The sequence below is a fragment of the Daphnia pulex genome, chromosome 7 (genome assembly GCF_021134715.1).
Source record: "Daphnia pulex isolate KAP4 chromosome 7, ASM2113471v1".
In the NCBI taxonomy this organism is placed as follows: Eukaryota; Metazoa; Arthropoda; class Branchiopoda; order Diplostraca; family Daphniidae; genus Daphnia; species Daphnia pulex.
In genome coordinates this window covers 4,966,953-4,988,532 of record NC_060023.1, presented here as the reverse complement: position 1 = coordinate 4,988,532, position 21,580 = coordinate 4,966,953, and the positions used below count along the sequence as shown (strand labels likewise).

The following is a 21,580-nucleotide window of genomic DNA, read 5'->3' as shown; positions in this document are numbered from 1 at the left end:
AGACGATCTTTTTCTAACATTTTAGACAAAACAGAAATTTAATATTGTATAACATTGACCTTGTTGTCATGAAAGAAGTTACAATTATCGATAAGTGTTTCTACCAGGTTTTAGCGAACTTAGCAATTATTTTTACAATCTTAAAGGTAATGCATTTATCCGTTAGTCTAGCGCTTCACCACATTTGATAAACAAGTCAGATATTTTGGGGTCATTGAGATCTTCTTCAGAAGCCACTAGCAGGAGTTGAGTAACAAATCTGTAGAAATTATACGTGCCCAACAATTTATCCAAATCGGCTTCCAACCTATGTGTTCAAAATGAAAATCAGATTTAAGGTGAACACAAATTCTGAATTAATTGACACACTTTGTGGGTCTTAAAGATTTGGACCCAGCACTAGTTTTTGGGTTAGTCTTGAGTTCTGAGATATCCAACTGAATTTGTTGGAGGTCATTTTGAACCCCTCTTATATCGCTTAATATCCCTTCAAGCTGCTGTGATTCCAACAGATTGCTTTTGCTGAAGTTAAGGTATTCAATAGACGCTTCCAGTAGTTCCTCTTCTATTTTCTCTGCAGCCCTATTGAAGGTTTAGAAGTTTAAGATGTGATACGATTAAAAACAAAGGAAAGAAGAGGGTCTTACTGATTATCATTTTCAGCTGACTGAAGAGCAAGACTGAATTGGGAGGTGTCTATTCCCTGCTGAAATATCACGTACAATTGCATACCTTCTCCAATCTTGTCCCTAGCCTTCTTAATCTTCTCAACCAACTCGTGAGTGTCTTTTATTTCCTCGTTCTCCGAGAGACCACCATCAATTTTCCGTAATTGCACATCGCCTTCTACGATCAACCGCTGCTGCACCTTAACAAGGCGAGCCAGTTCCTCAAACGTTTCCAAACTGTCATCTTCGTTTTCGGCATTCACAAATTCAGTATCAGCCTGCGATGCATAACAAATGTCCTCCCCGAGTTCATTGAACGACTTTTCCATTTCCCCATCAAATTGTAAATAATATGTCAGATGTGTCGTTATATGTCAAATATGTCGGTTGGACGGTGAGTGCGGAACCCGGAGTGCAGGGTCCGTTGGCAACTTTGGACGTTAGCCAACACTATTAGTTTTTGTCTATTAAAATTCCCTCAATCCATTCAAAACAGAAATTTATTCATAAATTTTAATTACTTAAATTTTAATATCAAATAGAACTGCTGATTTATATTTTAAAATAATTTGTCAAAGTGAGCTAAGTTACTGGCAACTCTGCCCTGAGATATCAATCTCAATCTCCGCATCGACGCCATTGTTTGGTCTGTGATTGAATATGCCGATCGCATATTCCCTGTAAGTTTTTGTTCATTTTAGATAATCCAATGTTTAAATTACGCTAATGAGACTGAAATTTAGCTTTAGTTTTAATTTTGTTCTTGAAGAAATAGCGTTAAGTAAAGTTATTTTAATTTTTAGATATCCAAGACGTGAACGTGAAATGACGTGAAATTTTGTTTCAAAATGCCAATTTTTTCAAATAATTTATATTATGTGTCATCTTCAGGTTCTTGTTGGCACAGTGTTTACTCACCATCCTGTAACTCATTTAGCAGAAATTACACAAAAAGAAAAGCAATGAGTCCAGTACGGTGGTAGTGCCTACATCTTCAGCCCATACAAAATTGCATCACAAACTACAAAAAATTTCCTGAGTTTGTCAATTGTTGGAAGGTACACTAGAGTTAAGCCCTCTTTACAAAGTGATTAAATGATTTCCAATGGACCATATGAAAATATTGCTCCTTTGACGGATGCAAGTTTAATTTAAAGTAAAAATGTATATTATTTATAATAATAGTTTTGTTTATTTAGGAGGACATTGTTATTCATTTTGAGAACAATGCTCCATTTCTTAGCGTTGCCAATCTCCTTAGACACATTGGGTAAAATTGCTGTTGAAGAGAATTTGGATGTTTGTCATGGTGGATCCAAGCTCAAAAGCTCTTTTTCGGGATTTGAATACCAAAGAGAACATTGTGGTTTCCAGCATTTAGTCATACAAAGTAAGAAAATCAAAGTAACACAAACGAATGATGCACTTGTTCGCATTATTCTCCCTGAAGGAGCATCCAACATTGAAATCGAAACTCCGTATGCAGTCACTCGATTACAAGACACATTGCATTTTACTTACCTCGATGTCAAGGGCCGCTCGGTCGTGGAAAATGCTGCCAAGAACCTTGTGGAGATCCACATCCAACCTTTCAAGGTTTGGTAGGTTTTCCTATTTCTGCATTGAATTACTCTGTGTGCTAATACTTTTGATGTATTACTTGCAGTACACGTTTCCTAGAATCGTCATGCTTCAAGAGCCATTGTTATTTTTTCCTCCTGTTCCTCACTTTCATCATCTAATTCTCCATCACCAAGGTTTGAAATGAAAAAAACATGGAAAACGCAACATCCATCCTATTTCATTCTTCACCCTTTACCTTGCTCGCTACTTTTTCTTGTAAACAGATTTATCCATGTGATTGATATGCACGACATGTTGTGTAGATGGATACCTTTGGTTTGGTATCAACGCGTTTGAAGCGAGTGTACACAAACTTCTTTTATTTTGTATTTCGATATTTAATTTTTTTTTTTATTTTCTTCTGTCGTTTTACGTCTCGCGTATGTATATACTACTATATTCCCAGATTTATTCACGAATCCATACATTCTGAATGATTTTAGAAGTATTTTTCTGCGAGTTAATAAAAAAAATTCATAATGAAGGTTGACTCAGTTGGACACCCGACGGATGAAGTGTGTTATGTGGATCCAGGAGTTTACCGTTTTCTCCGCTTTTGATTACGGTGAAAATAATTTTTTTCTTTTAATGTGAGATAATAGTGAATTTCGTCAGATTAAAATACACACTGAAGGAAATCAACGTCCATTCGTAAAGCAAAATTATTTCTACAGTGCACACAACGAATGAAGTAAAATTTATTTTTGTTGCCTGTTTTTTGGTTTTCAAAATAGAATGCCAAAACAACAATTGTAAATTTTGAGCTAATTTTCACATAATTCTTACAAGGTGACTTAGCCGAAGGCGAACGCGAGCCCCAATTTTAAAACGCAAATTAAGTACGTTTTGTGCAAGCTTATAAAATAAACCTCATTTACAACTATTGAGTACGGGTACGCAGCATTTAGAATACGGAATAAACGCTTTGAATGGTGAAAACATTTCGTGTTATTGTATTGTAGCAGTATTTGGCGAAAACTATCTTACATATCGGCTTCACTGAAAAGTAAAAAAACAAATTATAATGCAAATGTCAACGAAAAATTCTCCTCGGTCAGTGATTCGAGATTCTCTCAAATAAGTGCCCAAGGGAAGTCTTTGCCTAAAGCGATTCGCGAAGTATTGAGGTAAAAAAGGGGGAATGGTAATGAAATTGGTACCGACGTCATTCGTTCAGAAAGTACAGTAGGAAGTGGACTAAAGATTGAACGGCCTGCCGAAAACTTTCGTGGCGATGCATATACGTAGTGTCGTGTGTTGAACATGCTTTAGCGTCAAACCACGCTATTGCCTCATCAAGTTTTCGTTCGGCCATTGCCTTTGTCGTCAAAGTCAAAACAGTTGTTTTACATATGGCTCATTTCTGAGCTAATTTACTATGCTGAACTTTGTGTGTTTAAATTAAAACTCAAATATTTTCTAGTGTGGTATTTTGTTTTGTATGGGATTGAACAATATGCAGCAGCAGCCGATAAACAATGGCCGACTACTACCGGCAGAAAATGGTTTACCGATGTTTGGCTCTATGTTAGTAGACGAGAAATCGTTGACACCCTATTCGGATGCAACGCAGGTTAGTTCTGTTGGACTCTTTGCTATTAAATTGAATTGTTTGATTTGTTGAGACAAGAATGTAGTATTTTTGTATTGTTATGTATTATTGTATTTTACATTTCTCTAAGCAGAACTTTCTTTTTATAAATTTCGTTTTATTACCACATATGGACCTTTTCAGTAATGCATATTTTAGTCTTATTAACGTTGATTTTTACATTTCACGTTGATCGTCACGACTTATGAATGATTTATTTTTTCCTTTTAATTCTTCTTCTTCCTTCCAATGGCTCTAATCACATGAAATTAATTTTAATTTTTTTTTGTTGTTGTTTTTAAATTCCCTGTCACATGCAGACGAAGAAGAAAAACACAGTCCGCATAAAGCGGCCGATGAATGCATTTATGGTTTGGTCTCAGATTGAAAGACGCAAAATATGTGAGATCCAGCCGGAGATGCACAACGCCGAGATCTCGAAGCAGTTGGGTAAACAATGGAAGACGTTGTCATCGGAGGAGCGTACACCATTCATCCAGGAAGCTCAGCGTTTGCGTTTGCTTCATATTCAAGAGTACCCCGACTACAAATATCGCCCTCGAAAGAAGACGGAGGTTGCGAAAGGCTCATCTGCTGCTCGTAAGAGTTGTACGACTCCTACTCCTGTTGTTGGCCCCCCTATGGACGCTGCCATGCCTGCGGTCTCGTTAGACGGATGCAGTCATTTGCAAGAGCAGCAGCATTTATCTGAAAGGCAGGAGCAGTACACTATCCCGAGGAGTGGCCGAGTTTGTGCTGTTGTTACTCCAGGTTTATTCAGCACGCTGCGGATCGTCACCAACCACCATAGCCACTTGTCTTACCAAGCAGGAGAAAGTGGCTACTCTTCCCAGCTTGCCAATACTCTTTTGCCACAATCAAATGCCACAGTCCCTTACCTTATCGATGACAGTCATCTCAATGTCCACTTGAAAATTGACGAAAGATTTAAACAAAGACTTTCTGATAGTAAGCGAGAGCATAGTCGAAGAGCATTACAAATGAATGCTTCTGGATTGGAGACTATCAAATCAGAACCGGTGGAGGTGGAGGAGGAACCAGCCGAAGTGTCGTTCACCTATCATGAAGCAGTAGGTGAAGAAGCTACTCAAAGTAACTTGTATGTCACCGTCGACGAACCTCTTCAATGTGACGATCGCACCACGTCAACGATTCCAGTTTACTCCCCGTCAGAAGCGCCATCCCCACCCTCGACCTTGTTGAGCTTGGACACTTTCACGACGATTGTTAATTACAATACAGACATTACTGACTTCAGCAGCCCAGCGTTGAAGCTAGAACCCAATTTTGATGGAAGGGTCCAATATTTGGGTCATCACCAGGAAGCATTCGTGTGGCCAATATCCAACTTCGCAGAACAACAGGACAGCGGAGTTGTTAAGTCTGAACCGGCCGCTAATGTGATGGAGATGGAAGAACTGAATGGGTCCAGTTTGGCAGACTTGGATTTACTGGTAACGGATCTTCTTTTACGTTTGGATGACCAATAGTGAAAGCTTGAATGGTCTGACTTTACCTGTAAATTCCTGTATTCAATGACGTGTGAACAGTAATAGACAACTGGTTGAAACCCAATTGTATTGATCATAAAAATAAACAATAAAACGAAATCTTGAACAGTTGTATTGAGGTGCATACGGTAAAAACTTGTTTGATATTAAAGTTATTCCAATAAAAGTAATGCTAGTAGGTACAGGTAGCTTAAAATACGTTTAACACAGCGGTGGTAACATACTTGCTCCCACACCAACCCGATTTGCAACCCCCACCAACCCTCCAACACCAACCAAGATGCTTTTTTGCTGGCCAGGAATACAACAAAAACTTCAACCGAGAAGTCCGATCTTGTTGTCGTCTAGATCGGACCGTCTAGCGGGGAAAATCGGATTATAAGTCCGATATCGCCATTCAACGCCTTTCAGCGTTCTTTCAGCTCTAGGGATCGGACCATATTTTCACCCTATCCCTCCCTTTTACCACCCTTAAAAAGGAGGAAAAAGGGGGGAAATCAGCTGCTTTAGGAATCAAGGTTAAAAAAACGTTAAAAATCTGAAAAAAATTCACAGGACATGCGGAATTTTTTTACATAATTTACATGTGTTTCCGAAAATGATATCGTGGATAGATAGTCACGGGAAATTGACGGTGTGTGAAGAGTCTTCACACACCGGTGAGTCTTCACTGAAGACTCACCGTCAGTAGGGAGACCAGAGGAAAAGCAATTCTTTTCAGATCATCTGATCGACGCGCCACCATACGGCATAGGACGACCATGTCGTTGACCATTCCTCTTATAGTACAGTCATTTTAGCATTTTCACCCAAAACAAATTGTTAAAAGCAATTTGTTTAATGAGCATTATTTATACTAATGTTTTCTTACTCTGTGTAAAACCCATCCAAGAAAAAATAAAGGGATCATAATAAAAAATATGTTTGAAAATTAACTTTTTGGTTTATGGTGTCTTTCTATTAAAAATTTTTAATTTTAAAAAATACAGGGTTAAAGAAAATTGCAAGATTAAGTTAAGTTCCAATTTTGGTTTAATTTAGATGTAATTTAGTATTTTTAAAACATTAAATTCTATTGAAAAATAGGTGAGCCGTCGAAAATTTCTTCGCGCGGTTTAACATGGCGCTTATGGGGAAACGAAAAGTTTTAAAATCTCTCCCATTTGTAACCTATACGACCTAAAATTACAAACTTAGTCTCGTTTTATTCTTTGTTTCTTTTACTTCAAGTTTCTATTAGTTTTTTGAAGGCGGGACCGATTTTTCTTTAAGTTATTCATGTTTTTGTAGACCCCCCCCCAAAGCGTCATTTTCAGTTTTAGTAATCAACACACCCGCTGGGGGCTTCTTGTTGCAAAAGTTGCAGCGGCTATGACAAGAATCCCCCCAGCAGGTGTGAATGTCGCACATCCCGCTCCTTTATCAAGTTCAATGATTCAATCATAGCCTGAATAATTAGTTTTTCTTTAACTTCTTTTAGAAATCTTTATAATAAACTGGCGTTTTGTGTAAATTATAGTTTATCTATAATGTTAGAATAACTGTCTTTTAAAGCGTCACGCTTGAACAGCAATACAGGCAATATATTCATTCGAGGTGGTTGAACTAATCGGAACTAATGCGTCATAAGCTGATAAGAAAGTGCGAGAAAGTGAATGAATGCATGACTTCAATGCTAGCATCAATGGTGTCCACCAGTTTCGGCACTTTTTTCGGCACTTCGATTTCGTCGTTTTCGGCACCCCATGCAAACCACACTTCCTCGATGATGAAAAAATATTGTCCGTTTCGGCACCAAATTTGACCGTTTCGGCACCAATTTCGTTCGTTTCGGCACCAACTTCAACCGTTTCGGCACCCCATGCAAACCATACGTCCTCGAACATGAAAACTGTTGTTTGTTTCGGCACCAAATTTCACCGTTTGGGCACCAATTCTGTGCCACCCGTATGGAAGTTTTTTGGACAATAATCATGTGATTAAATCACTCGATTTATTTATGTCAATTTGCTATCCGCGCTATTGCACCGTCAGGCCACTAGGGGCGCTCTGACTGGTTTTAGATAATAGCTTTTTGGGGGGTAGAGCCTTCTAGGGTGTGCCGTTCTGCTTTCTTATTTTTTTTTTAATTTGGTGTGTGTAAGGTTTGCACGGTGTGTGTTTATTTGTGTTTACACGACACCTGGTGGAATACAAATTTTGCGACGATGCCGAAACGGAAACGGGAAACTAAAACTGGAACAGAATCCGAAAACTAACATCCCGAGTCATCGCTAGTCTCGGGCTAGTCTAACCAACTTTATCAGATTGAAATGTCTAGTTAGTTGAGTGGTTTAAAGCATCAGCACTACAATTTGGGGTCCAGAGTTCAAATCCAGAAAAATTTTAAATTTTTAGCGTGCCGTACCCGTGGTACTAGACTATACGCAGAATAGGAAAAGGAAAAGAGTTTCAAAATGTGGTGTTAAAATTTTGACAAAATTTTATTAAAATCCAATAAATAAATCTAATAATAAATACAATAAATACAATAGTGCCGAAACGGAAAAACATAGTGCCGAAACGGAAAAATATAGTGCCGAAACGGAAAAACACACACGCCTGGCAACCCTCCCAAAAACATGACGCCTGGAACTAAATCTGGCTGCGGTGCCGAAAAAGACAAACACAGTGCCAAAAACGACGAAATCGAAGTGCCGAAAAAAAACACCGAAACAGGTGGCAACCGCATCAATCTTTTATTAGGCTCATCATAATGAAATTCACTGTAATTAAGCTGCGTGTCTGCCGTTCGACCTTTTTTTTTTTAAATTTCTCATCGGATATTCAAATTACCCGCTATTCCAAAATGGCCTTCAGCTGCTAGTTGCTGATTGGGCGTTAATCATTTAAATTTTTTCATAATAAAAACACCCTATAAAATTTATTATTATGCATCACTTAATCCACTGTTTTACAAGGATTCCAAAATGCATAATTTTAAGGTAAAATAACAACGATAAATGCCCAAACGAGCATGTTAAACTTTCGTTGTTTTGACTCACCCTCCTCCTCCTAGATTTGGGCCAAAACTTAAAACTTTTATTGTGTCTAAATTATTGGTCAAAACTTAAAAAATTCAACAGAAATGGATAGGTTTTGCTGAGACCTATCGTTTGGTGTAAAAATTGTATTGGAAAAAGAAAACAGAAATTTTTTTCGAACAAGCTTCTACTTTTTCGTTTTTTCGGTGCAGCGCAGTATTCACCTTAACTGAAAAAAAAACGAAAAAGTAGAACTCGTTCTGGAATTTTTTCATGTTCGTTAGAAATTCACAGGGTAATGCACCTGATCAGCGCTGCCTGGTGGATAATAGATGTTTTTCACTCCTTTATCGGGTGAGTAGGGTTGGGACTTGGGACCGAAGCGGCTGTTGCGCTTTGGTACAATACCGCTAGGGTGTCAACCCTGACGCACGGCAACGTATAAAAACGAAAACAAAATTCCTTTTACTTAAAAATTAATAATAAATAAACTACAATGACTAAGGGGAAATAAAAATTAAAAGATTACCTGATAACTAAGGAATGTAGTTATCCAATTATGAATGGAAACTAAAGAAGACTGAAATTGGAAACATTAAACTAAGAATGACACCGGCGAAACTCCATTAGCCGCCAATCCCGCCATGCAAGAGTTCGTGGCAAAAATTTGTTCTTTGCTTTAATCGACTGGGAAACTTCGGACGTTAGCCAACTCTATTAGACCGATAACTATGGAATCCGCTAGGTGACGTTAGGTGTCTCAAATCCTGGATATCAGGTCCTAAATAGTCGAGGGTAGTAAATGTAACAAGAATTTTTTTTAATGAGCTATGTTAGTGAAGTGTTCTAGATGTTACATACAAAACTCTCCGTGAAAATATTCAATATTTCTTTTAAAAAAACGAAGTTGAAAATTAAATTTTTAAATTTTTATATAATTGTGGTACTTCTAATTAGAAATAAATTTATTAAAAGATACCCATGTGTTCTACGTCTTTTACTTGACAATTTGTCAAATTTTCATTAAATTCAGGTTTAAAATAGCGTAGTTCTTAAAAAAAAAATTGTGACAGACGGTCAAATAATTTTCAGCCGCGCGGCAGCCACGGTTTACATGGAGCCTTATGGCAAAGCACAATGCCATCCAGCAATAGAAAACTCCCTTTCGGATGGGGCAGAAGAAGCTTGAAGAGCCAAAAGAGTAAAAATTAGCTTCGATAAATATGGAAATGGATGTTGTTGACTTTTTCAGTACGCCAAACAATCAATCTTTATCGGATGTCTCCCTCTCCGCAAGTTAACGGACCTATAAGTTCATCGAAACATAATCTAACAACTCTACTTTTATCTTTGACCTTCGTAACCCAGTTTGGCGGGGTATGTGGCGTTGCGGCCCACCACCCTTCCGGCCTTACCGTTCCGGTTTGGCCAATCGCGCTCCCGGATTGATACTATTCACAGTCGAAACCATTGTTTCAAATAATACTTGTGTGGGAGGTTTCCTTACCACTCCTGCAGAAGTAAATGTGGTAACTGTCTCTGGATCTCAGTACCCTAGTCAAAATTCAAGTACGCCACTTGACGTCGGAAGGGAGGATGCGAGGGTGGATGGTCAGAACAACGAGACTACTGGACAATTCTACACCATTCCAGCTTCAAACAACAACATTTCCTTGCTGACCTATCCAAACACTGGCTCAAGATCCAGGGATTCCTCGAGTTCCTCCCGTTCGAGCTCGCACTCTGGTTTATCGGCTTCAGTGAGTTCGCGACTTCGCGCTCTCGTTTTTCGGCTTCAGTGAGTTCGCGCTCTCGTTTTTCGGCTTCAATGAGCTCGCGCTCTCGTTAATCGGCTTCAAGAAGCTCGCGCTTTGCATCTTCAGCGACTTCGAGGAATTCCATCCGTAGATCCGCTCGATTGAAAAACCCCAATGAGGTATACAGATTTATAAGTAATTAGTGTGTCATTCTGAAAATGATTTAATTTATAGGATAGGGTTGTGGTACAAGGGGGAGGACGCTGCTCTGCTCCAACTTTAATCCAGGGTGGATGCTTCAAACTAGGAAGGAAAGGAAAGCCAACTAATGACGGTAGAAACCAAAAATGGCGATGCAACTAACGGGACATCGTCAACCCTGAAACTAAGAGGAAAGTAACTGTGGGGGCCGTGTGGCTCAAGTAGACGACGTATTTTTCATCAATGCTCCACACACATGTACGCCCGATCCTACTTTACCAGTAGCATTCCTTTGTATACGAAAGCTAAGCAATCCGTCCGCGATGCGTTATTTGACCCTGCTTCTCAGTTGTTTGACCCTATTGCACACAATACTTATAAAGCTCTTTCCAAACCCGATTGTCGCAACCTTACAAAAATGAATACTTCACGACGACCTAACCGACATTATATCCGACCACTACACTCATACCCTTAACATATTCGTTAAAAAATAAATTGTCTATTGTCTATGTCTAATGTAAATGTACAATAAACACAAATAATATCAGTGGGCTGGAATTGTTTACATTTAATAGGGCCGGAATGGGTTCCATTCCGGCCGATCAGTAAAAATTAAATTGGTTCGGAACGAAAGGGCCGGAACGTCGGAAACCCTTTTGGCGATAGTCATTGGATGACTAAGGAGCAGAATTTAAAGTTTTTGCGAAAGCAATTTAAATTGATGGGTATTGAGATTTCTGGGGCCACCATCAGCAGTTCCTGTTCCTCCCTCTTTTTCTTGGCCAGCATTGTTCTCCGCAGGGTTAACCTTGTTCTTGCTACCATCTTCAAGACCCTGTTTTTGTAGTAGAATAATTAGCGACATAACAGATTCTGGTTAAAAAAATGAGTGTTACCATATCTATAGTTGTTTTATTGATGTGTCTTGTTACAATATTGTCACGTTTCTATAACGTAGCAATTGATTGGTTCCCAGAACAGATATTTGCAGTCGATTCTGATCCTGGGAAGTTGACGATTCCCCGACGCTTGACAACAATAGTCATTGGGGACGAGACAACGTTGACAGAGGCATGCAAAAGGGGGGGGCATGTTTCTCCGGTGTTGGACGTTTTACTGTGTTGGTGTGTGTGTCGGTGGTGGAGTCGCGACCTCCAGTCTGTTTGTTTCTCTTTTACCAAACAGCTTCAGGTCGCTCTCAAAACCGAACGTGTTAGCCTCCTCACCCGTGACAATATTTTGAACAGCGGGCACTCCGGATACAAAGAGCCTGTAATTGGGATCTAATCCAGTTGCTAACAGATAAATACTGTCAAATGTATCCATATTCTCGTCTATCATGAAGTAAAACCAAGCGTTGAGATTGTTTTTCATCTCAGCACGAACTCCAGCTAATAACGGATTATCTTCAGAAAAGTAGGATTAAATAGGCACAACAAGGTTAAGGCATGAATTTAAACATATTTAGTGTTTTTAAACCTTTTCAAAACGGAGTCACAGCTCATCAATGCATGAGACTATTTAAGAAAAAGTGACTGTTTTTTCCGCACTGCAAAGCTGTGTGTAGGATGCAAAAGGCTCCAGAAGATTCAAATTTTTTTTAATGCTGTCCATTCAGTGTTTAACAACCCATCCTTGTTGAGTTCCTCACAAAGAATACGTAACTAAATCACGCAGCTCAAGCAAACGTTTCCAGAAGAAAGAAAGTAGAAAACCATCGTGTGGAAACGTCTCCAATGAGCTTTTTTTAGAAAGCTCAATTAGCCTTGGAGTCGCATTTGTTTAGAAGTTGAATTTAGCAACTATTTTTTTCCCCGAGCAATAACTCTGATGAAGAAACGTACTGCAGTACCAGAATTTGAATGTTTTACTCTGTATTTGTCAAATGCTGACATCACTAGCTGAAGTGAGTGTGAAAGACATGAAATTCTTCTCATCCGTTTTTTCCCCAAGATGTTAAGCTGTTTCATGACATCTTCTATTTCTTTCTCATGTTCCATGAAGTTTAAAATCTGTTGATTTATTTCTTATTGCTCTGAAAGCAATGCTTCAGAATCTGCCATCTCCCATAATTCTGCTTCATCCTCGGCTTCAGCAACAAAACCGCTCGTTGTCGTACTAGGTATTTCAGGCAACAATGGAAGTGAAGTTTGATTTTTAGATTCAGTTGATTGGTAGATTAAGGTAAAAAATGTCGTTTGCTAATGAAGACGAGAAGTGCGACAATGATGCATTGTCAGACTGATCGGAACCATCGGAGTCGGAATACTCCGATGAAAGACTTTCTTCAGTTTCTTGTCCATCTTCATTACAATCATCAGCATTCGTTTCTTGTGTCGTGTTAGGTTGCAATATCATTTATGACTTTTTCCATGTTCTCTGGTGTTGCAGCGAGCTGGAATGCCTTTATCATGTTTCCACCATTGTCGGTTACGATAATTGGGACCTCAATATCCCATTCAGTTAGGAAGTTTTTCACCAAGTTATTACCAATTATGGTCCCCATGTGAGGAAATGGGAAATGAAGTAATTAAAAAAAATAAAAAATTACAATTTTTTCAGGTTGATGATCGGCGTTGATGTAATATATTGTTACTCCTAATAAAAATAAATGTTAAAATAGGGTTATGTGATTAAGAGATAAACGGATAAACTAAATATTAAAGCAACACTGCAAGGTATAGAGGTTAAGCATTTAGTTACCATAGTAGGATGAAGCCTACTTCTAGGGATATTTCCCTATCTGGGGATATTTTCGTTAGTTTAAAAACAAAAAAGGGTGGAAATTTTCAAACTATGGTTCTAGGGATTTTTAGGGGGGAAACATTATGTTTAGGGGAATTTTCCTATTTTTGTACTATTTTTTTAACAGGAAGCCCCCAACCGATTAAATTAAGAACTCATCGTGATAAAATTTGGTTTTCATCCAAAAAAACGCGGTAGCCAGAGCCACTGTGTCGAAAATAAGTACTACTACTCTATAGACTATAGTAGAGTCAGAAATACTCTTAAGGAAATAGGAGTGATAGGCCTACTCTGTACTCTTGTATTCTAGGCTGAAGGCAAATCTGCCAATCTGGCCTGAAGAATTTCATGCGTTATAGAAAATTATCAGCGTGAAAATTTATTTTGTAGAAATTTAGGGGGATTTACAGGGATTTTTTAGAATTTTGCGGTAAAAAGAAAAAAAAGTGTTTAGGGATATTTCTGGGGATTTTTCATTTTGTTTTTGGGGTTTTATTTCCCTGATATGGCAACTTCTAGGGGCGCCTGTTTTTTAGAAGTGGAAGCACTGAAGCCATCCCTGTCTTTGTCCCGATATGTACTGTAAATTGGGCTTTGCACTGCTTGATCTGCAGTCACTGTCATTCTTACAGGTATTTTGTGTCTTGGATCCAACAACAAAACGTCAAAACATATGACTGCGAATCTTTATTGTCCCAAATTATATTCGGCATGGAAGTAGTTGCAAGACAAAAGGCTAGTTTCTTCCTTAGAAGCAATTGCTTAGTATTCTTTCTGATGTACTTGGCTTTTTTAATCACAATAAAAAAATTAGATCAAAAGATTTTATGAAGAGTTGAGTATATACACTGAAAAAACTTCTACGATAAAATTTTACCTGAGGTAATGTTGGTTGCAATAGCGAAGCAGCCTTAGCTTCGGCAATTCTTTTTGGATTGTAAGACAGTTTGTTTTCTTTGTCATTTAAGAATTGCAGATATTCTTTTTAAATTAGTTTTCTTATTTTAAGATGATTCTCGAGATTGGGGGTATTGCTACTTTTGATAGATGCTGAACAGGTTTTGTAGTTGCTCACGTCATTTTTCTCATCGTAGATAAAGTATTCATGGGCAAGACTTCTTTTATTTTTTCTGCCATTATTGTTCTGAATGGTATCATCTGGATCTGATGAACTTTTCATTTTATTCAAAGAGTGAAAACCATAAAGTCTAAATTGTTTTACAAGAAAGTTAGAAACGCTGCAGTGGAAAAGTCCAAAGTGAAGGCGCTATTACTTGAGTGACTATAAGCTGACCACATATTAGCTTATTGACTTTGCAAATTGCGATAAAGCCGAAAATAGTAACATAATTACTCGGCCACTAGGGGTCTTGACTCTTGAACAATGTCGTTGGTGAGAAAAAATTCTTTCGCCAGAGTTCTTCCGCTAATTAAGCCACGGCTTGTTAATACGTGTATTTCGTTATCGTTTTTTTACGCTTGCATCACTAGAAAAAACACTCATATTACTTGACGATTTGTCCGAGTGTTATCAGCGAATAATTAAACTGCGTGTTCACTACTGTGATATTAAAACAATTTGTTCTCATCATTTTTATATTTATCATAGCTACTTCGTATGAAGAAAGACAAACTGTGTGTAGTGATCCCTTTTCCAAACACAAGAACAAAATCAAAGGGAAATTTAAAATAACCTTTTCAGCAGTGATTCTCTTAAATTCGTGTTTCCATTACCTCTGATTCCAGGAAAAAAACTTTGTTCGAGGTGTTTAAATGAAGCAAAACATGTGTTAGAATGTAGTAAATAATTTGTTTCACCCGATAGCCATATTGAAAATAATTCGCCGTGTGATGATCTGGAAATGCCGGACGAGGATTAAGAAGCTGTCGGCAACATATCCACGTCTGATCTTTCGTTTAATAAAACGTTTACCCCCACGAAAGTGATCCAAGCACTAGAGGCCGTATCTGTGATTAATCCAGTCCCAAATCTAACACAATTCAATAAAGAACAAAGACTGACAGTTTTCGATAAAGTGATTCTTTCCATTCGACAAAATATTTTGAACGCATCCGTCGCCTGTACGTCTTTGACACTAGATGATTATTCTAGTTTATTGGTGGAAGTGCGCAATAAAATCAAGACATCAAACGACCGAAAAGAACGTTATTCGTTTCTAAACTTAACACACCAAAGTTGGTCCAACAATCAAGTTGCTAATTACTTCGGTGTTAGTACTCACGCAGCTAAAAAGTGATCCCAACTCAAGCGCGAGAGTGGAATTCTACCAAAAATAAAAGAATCAAACGCGCGCGGAAGAATATTGACAGAAGAGCAAGAGGACATTCAAAGGATTATTGATTTCTACAATTCCGACGAATATAGTAGACAACTTCCCGGAATGAAAATTCAGAAACATTTACTTCTGCTTAACTTGAACGAATTTTACGCAGAATATAAAAAAAAACAGTATTCTATTCTTGAATATAAAACGTTTGGATTTTTTCTATATACCTAAAAAAATTCGGCTAATGTCATGAGTCATGACTGTTGGTTCCAGCGGGACTCATGCTGTTTGTGTATGCGTGTATCATCAAAACATGAAGCTTATAGTATCTACCTACGAAATTGGTACACTGTACCAATTTCAGCCGCTTTTAGCATGGCGTCTTATGGCGCTATGCGATTTTGTTAACCTAGTTGCTGCAAGTTTAAGATTTTTTGAGGGGGGTTCGAAAAAAAATTGGGAATATAAAAAAAAAATGCGCCACCCCTTTATGTCATTTCCCTACCCCCTGGAACTGGCGCCAACTGTATACAAATTTCGCCGAGCGAAAGTTGGGGCACTTGCCGTGCATTCCTTATGGCGCTGCACAAAAAGGTCCCTGTTTAAAAAAAATTATAAAAAAATAGCCGCTAGACTTAGGCCTTTCTAGTTTTTAGCAAAAAATTAGGAATAAGTTAATCTTCATTTTAAGTACAATAATTTGTTAGTTTGTTAAAGTTTAGGGGTCGAAAAAGAATTTCTAGGAAAAAACGGCAAAATTTTCCGTGTCTGGACCAGAAGTTGCTATCCCTACCACTAGAGAGACTGATCATTCGGGGAAAATTCTGCCGTTTTTTTCTAGAAATTCTTTTTCGACCCCTAAACTTTAAATAACAAACAAATTATCATACTTAAAGGCTGCCTAACTATATGCTGGTCATCAGGTCCAGTTCCCAAAATCTGGCAGTTTTTTCCACACATACTATGGATAGAGCCCGTGGAACCATTTCCTTCTGTAGGGGCTTATGAAGCGATGTTCCTCCTTCTTCTCATTCTCCGTGTCAGATTTAAGCTTACGAAATCTTCTTCAGAATCACTAACTTTCAGAGATGGATACTTTTCCACTACCAATTTAGCATACCTTTTGTGCATGCCTTTACTTATCATGGAACTTATGTTGATTTTAAACAAATTTTTTGAACAAACCAAAGGAATCTGGTTAATGTAAAGAGTAAAGGTATTTTTTTCTTAATTGCTGCAGCGAGTTTTGATTTATTTTAAAACAAGCGGTGCATTCGTTCGGCAGACTGGGTATCACTTCATTTGGGATGTTTTTAGATAATACAACCAGCAAATGTGCATGGCAATTGTTAGTTGCTGTTACAGCTACTGATGTCAAGCCAACTGTTTCATGAGATTTCTAGAAAAATAAATATATGTTAATTACTTGTAAATCATAATTCGATTAAATTGTAAAGTCCCAATTCTCTACTAAATTACCTTCTATGTTGGATTCCTGATTTGATTTGTTGACGATTTTGCTAGTTGAAACTGCTGGTCGCTTAATAGCTATACGGTATAGCTATTAATTTTTAGTACTCTCTGCGGTTTAACATATTTGCGTTTTTGTCTGGGAGATTTATCAAGACTTGAAGAGCATCACCATAATCAGTGCCAGAAATGCAATCGGTGCGCTCATATCCCTGTTGCTGACAGCGTAATTTAAATCCAACTTTGAATGCAACACATCAACTTGTTCATTGATGTGTGTGGGCACATTGATCTTAATAGCATCAAACTCAGTTTCATCAAACTTTACTAACAATGCTGTGTGTTTCATTCTATCTATGATAGCATATTAATGCAATTAACTCGAATCACTCACGGAGTTTTCCAATGTCGAAAACATAAATCATAAACGATGTGTGATTAAATTTAAAATCAATATTTTACAATTTTTTAGGAGCATGGCATTGGTGATGAAAAAGACTCACATTCTTCAGACTGCTGATTGTCCATCATATCATGTCAAGGTAATTTTCTTTGTTCACTAAAAATAATGATCTGATGAACTACTGATAATCGTCGAGCTATACGTCCATCCGTAAAGTCAACCAAGAAGAAGAGGAAAAACAAAGAGTTCCCAGTCCAGATTGTAAACGATGACAAAGATGTGAAACCCTCAGCACAGGAGGAAAAGAAGAGCATTTTTTATTTGACTTTTTTCAGAGACATCACAATCCGTCTCCATGCTGAGGTATTCAAACCAGTTTTTTTTTCTAGGTATTAAAACAAGAATAAAATATTTTGGTATCAATCAGCAAGTGAAAGCCCTGTTATCGCTGGACCGTCGGCTGCTCCATCAAAATTTGACCGGATTTGAGGTGTTCAAAATTGTATGAGCCGGAGAAAGACTTGTCGGACGCACAAGTTAGTAGCACACGGTAACGTGCATTAGGGACATTTGGGCCGGGCTATATGTTTGATGATTTTTGATGATGCAGGTCGATGGAAAATGGTGAAGGCTCAGGAGAGATGACGTGGTGGAAGAGTCTTGTATTCGACTCATGCGCCCTTTTAGATACCGCCCAAAATTAATGGCCAACAACAACGATATTCAACAGTTATCACAGACGCCCACCAACGTAAATTCGATCAGAGAATTCCAGAGCAAAAGTCATCCTCTTCTTTCCGTTTTGACGTCAAAGACGTCACTTCAACCAATACACAACGCCTGTTTTCACCCATTTCCATTATTAATTTTCAGAATTGTAGTTTTAAAAAGAAATTTATTATGTTTAGATGCTGAATTGTATCCTGTTGATAATGAAAAAGACGATACGGGCGTTGGGCATCCTCCAGCAACGGCCCAGCAACGACAAACAACTGCAGCAACAAAAGCGATGGGATTCTTCTTCCTGTGAAACGCAAGGTGGAAAAGGCCGTTCACTACATACGTCACGTTTTTCTAGCACAAACTTTTGGTAGATCCACCACGAAATGTCCGGAAGGGTTTCCCATGTGATGCTCGTGTCCGCAAATCCCTTGTCAGGGTCGTCGACGGATAACAAAAGTGAATCTGGCGGTGAAAGCAGTCCGTCCTCTTCGTCCCACCAGCACAGCAGTAGCCGTTGCTACAGTTACAAAACACCGAGCCCAGTCATGAAAACAAATGTATGGGGTTTTTCTTAATAAGTTCACTGATTGTTAGATTCATAATTGTTAGACACTTACGATTTCAGTCTTAATTATAGGTCCAATCTAATTATCTTTTTTTTAAATATAATTGTTATTCATGCACCCCTTGATCATGATATTTAATGTTTGTTTATGTGTTGCCTACAACCCACCAAAGATCCTATGATTGATGTTATTGTATGATGAACCCAATAAATAACCATAATTTGAAGGTGAATTAAACAATATATTTGATTAATTTTACAAGCTGTGTTCCCCAGCAATATTGCTGAGATCAACCCACATACAACCAGCTGTAACTGCGTCCACTATGATGTCTTTTTTAATGAAATCGTACCAACAGTGATAGATTTCTGCCCACAGTTTCTCTATATTTTCCACTACATCAGCCTTCATATGCAATTCAAAAAGAAAATACTTCCAGAAAGTGGTTAACGGGAAGATTTCTTGACTTTTTGTCGGCCACGATAAACAGTTGAGGTGGCTCGAAGAATTGGACAATTTAATTCGGACAATATCTCGTGGCCAATCGTGAGAAACCGTCCCGCAAGTGAGAACACTTTTTCTAGAAAATTCGTAGTTGGGTAGCGATATGGTTTCTCCATGAGGCTTCCATCTGAATACAACAAATTACAATGATACAATTAAATTATGAAACGCAAAAAAAAAATGTTAAAACAAATAAAAACAAACAACGAAATTGAAATACCATAAAAGAAAGTAGATAATTATAAATATAATTTACCCAAACTGATGTTCACCAATGAATATGGTGTTTCACCAAAATGAAAATGAATGTTTATGGAACTCGGTTGTGAACGTAACTCGATAAAATGTTGAACTCCTGCTTAAATAAAAATCTATTGGTCACGAAATATTCTCCTTATATAGTTTTTTTTCTGGTTTCCGGTGACCAAACAAAACTGACTTTGGTTCATAAGTGAACAAATTATTCGGATAGAAAAGGTGAAAAATCCGTGAAATGACGAAGAAAGGATAGAAAAAATGAAAATAATCTTCCCTAAATGACCGCGGTATTCTACTACATTGCTTTGGGGATTTTTTTTTTAAGTTTCTACCCTTAACGCATTATTTCAGTATACTATCTGGTTCAGTTCATAGTAGGTTCGGCATTCCTGGGCATAAGCGACAAAATGTTTCACCTAGATCGCGGTCTTAAGCACCTTTGTCTTTCAGAGCGTGCCGGAATTATTGCACTTTCTTCAGTGGGAAATTGAAACAAATTACCGACGAGTTAGAAGTGTCAAAATCTGCTATTGCGTATTGGCAAAAAAGATTCCGTGAAACCAAGGAACTAAAAAGAAAATCGGGTAAAAGTGGGAAACCAAAACTTAATGGTAAGACATCGAAAATATACGAAGTACTGTCCTGGCAAAGCCAATAACAACTGCTCAGGAAATAGCGGGTAATATTTCATTTATTTTATTTTATTATGTTATTGTTTAATACAATTTTAAATGTTTAGATGAATTTTAGCGTTCGACAAACCCAAAATGCGCTTGGCTTTTTCTCAACGTTTTGGCGATCGAGATCAAGATTGGTGGCGAGATGTAATATTCTCGAATGAAAAAACCTTCAGGTAAATAAAACAATAAATATTTATTTGTAGGCTTCTATGTAATTCATGTTAAACGTTAGGTCTGATGAATGTGGTAGGGTTTTCTGCTACCGAGAAAACGGAACCGGTTTAAACAAGTACCACATTCAAGTGAAAAACGGCAGGGGTAAAAAAATACTGTTCCAGTTTGGGCCTTGTTTTCGGCCGACTCAATAGTGCGAAATACATTGATATTTTAGAAAACCGTTTGCAGCCCGCCATTCGTTAGCGCTTTCTTGGCAGACGGATGAATTTCGTTCAAGATCTGTCAACAATTTACACTTCTCGTGCGGTTAAAGTCTGGTTCAACACCCACCTGAAATAGAACTACTTCCTTGGCCGCCTAAAGGTGAAGATTTCAATCCTATCGAGAAAATCTGGAGTGACATTGTCAAGGAATCGAATTTTTTCGAACACGCACAGGTGATGAAGTTTTTGGAAGATCTCGAGGTATTTGTGATGGTTTTTCAGGGAGACCTACATATTGGAAGTAATTAGCTTATTCCATCATCAAAAGACTACGTCTTGCAATACAGAATGACGGGTACTGGATAAAATATTAGAAATACAATTACGTGTTTTCATAATAACTTGCGTGTATCAATTTTTTAAATACATATGCATTATAAAAAAGGTGTAAAGAAATAACAATACAAATGGAAGTAAGAGACCCCATCGTTGGATTCAAAACTGCCAAATGGTATGGGGGAAGGTTGATGGGCTGGCTTCTTCATGCGTCAACAAATACTAAGCCACATCAAGCTCAAGCCCCAAGAAAACAAGGATGAAGAGTAGTTTTCAAGTTTTGCAACAACCTAAGCAAAGGAATAAATAAAAAATACATTGTGGTCAAATGAATAAGCTAAAAAACATACCAAATATGCCACAGAGGGGCAAGCAGTCCAATCTGAAAATGGTATTTGATTGTGTTCAAAATGCCACAAAGTAAAACAATAGGAATAGACAAGTCAATGACAAGACAAATGAACTAGTCTTCAGTTTTTCGATGGAACATCATCCTGCAGTATTTCGGGTAAGCACTAAGAAACTGTTCCCACTCTTTGTTGGTATTGATGGAAATATAAATGAAACCCAATCAATTTCAATCTCATCTTTAAAACATGACAAGCATTTCATTAACCTGAAATAAATCAAGTTGATGAATAATGGTTGAATTAAAAATCTCCTAGATTAATCCATTTTTCACTATTCGATCACCATATTTGCTAGAACCTAATCAACATGCATCACTCAATCCGCTTTTCAATACTCGAGATCGGAAAGAGCTTCTTCTATTCCCTGGTGGCACGCTTCCGCCACAAATCGCTGTGTTTAAAGGGCCCTTTGCAGTTCG

The 21,580-nt window shown here is 37.8% G+C and overlaps 3 protein-coding genes across 7 annotated transcripts; 2 read left to right on the top strand and 1 right to left on the bottom strand.

The window, feature by feature from the left end:
- Positions 1 to 33: 33 nt before the first annotated feature.
- LOC124197603 lies at positions 34 to 1,077 on the bottom strand. The gene is made up of 3 exons (XM_046593120.1): positions 648 to 1,077; positions 370 to 582; positions 34 to 307 (listed from the first exon to the last, which is right to left on the bottom strand). The coding sequence occupies exons 1-3, from the start codon at positions 995 to 997 to the stop codon at positions 163 to 165; spliced, it is 708 nt and encodes a 235-aa protein (XP_046449076.1). The 5' UTR covers positions 998 to 1,077; the 3' UTR covers positions 34 to 162.
- A 149-nt stretch (positions 1,078 to 1,226) lies between these two features.
- LOC124197604 lies at positions 1,227 to 2,775 on the top strand. Of its 5 annotated transcripts, none has more exons than XR_006876267.1 (5): positions 1,227 to 1,348; positions 1,560 to 1,726; positions 1,868 to 2,058; positions 2,155 to 2,264; positions 2,335 to 2,775. XR_006876267.1 is itself a non-coding variant. In XM_046593121.1 (5 exons), exons 3-5 carry the CDS (start codon positions 1,896 to 1,898, stop codon positions 2,434 to 2,436), a joined length of 411 nt encoding a protein of 136 aa, XP_046449077.1. In that variant the 5' UTR covers positions 1,227 to 1,348; positions 1,560 to 1,726; positions 1,868 to 1,895; the 3' UTR covers positions 2,437 to 2,775. The 5 variants fall into 5 exon arrangements, 1 of the variants encoding a protein (XP_046449077.1); XR_006876266.1 differs by having other exon boundaries at positions 2,155 to 2,269; XM_046593121.1 differs by having other exon boundaries at positions 2,119 to 2,264.
- A 678-nt stretch (positions 2,776 to 3,453) lies between these two features.
- LOC124197656 lies at positions 3,454 to 5,522 on the top strand. The gene is made up of 2 exons (XM_046593192.1): positions 3,454 to 3,864; positions 4,203 to 5,522. Exons 1-2 carry the CDS (start codon positions 3,733 to 3,735, stop codon positions 5,391 to 5,393), a joined length of 1,323 nt encoding a protein of 440 aa, XP_046449148.1. The 5' UTR covers positions 3,454 to 3,732; the 3' UTR covers positions 5,394 to 5,522.
- The last annotated feature ends 16,058 nt before the right edge of the window (positions 5,523 to 21,580 follow it).

What these genes read in the sequence shown, in the direction of transcription:
- LOC124197604 (XM_046593121.1), top strand. Translation starts at nt 1,896, where the DNA reads ATGCTCCATTTCTTAGCGTTGCCAATCTCCTTAGACACATTGGGTAAA. An exon ending in CCAGCATTTAGTCATACAAA is followed by an intron (nt 2,059 to 2,118) that starts GTAAGAAAATCA and finishes TTCTCCCTGAAG; the next exon opens with GAGCATCCAACATTGAAATC. An exon ending in TCCACATCCAACCTTTCAAG is followed by an intron (nt 2,265 to 2,334) that starts GTTTGGTAGGTT and finishes TATTACTTGCAG; the next exon opens with TACACGTTTCCTAGAATCGT.
- LOC124197656 (XM_046593192.1), top strand. Translation starts at nt 3,733, where the DNA reads ATGGGATTGAACAATATGCAGCAGCAGCCGATAAACAATGGCCGACTA. An exon ending in CCTATTCGGATGCAACGCAG is followed by an intron (nt 3,865 to 4,202) that starts GTTAGTTCTGTT and finishes TGTCACATGCAG; the next exon opens with ACGAAGAAGAAAAACACAGT.
- LOC124197603 (XM_046593120.1), bottom strand. Translation starts at nt 997, where the DNA reads ATGGAAAAGTCGTTCAATGAACTCGGGGAGGACATTTGTTATGCATCG. An exon ending in TCAGCTGAAAATGATAATCA is followed by an intron (nt 583 to 647) that starts GTAAGACCCTCT and finishes AACCTTCAATAG; the next exon opens with GGCTGCAGAGAAAATAGAAG. An exon ending in AAATCTTTAAGACCCACAAA is followed by an intron (nt 308 to 369) that starts GTGTGTCAATTA and finishes TTGAACACATAG; the next exon opens with GTTGGAAGCCGATTTGGATA.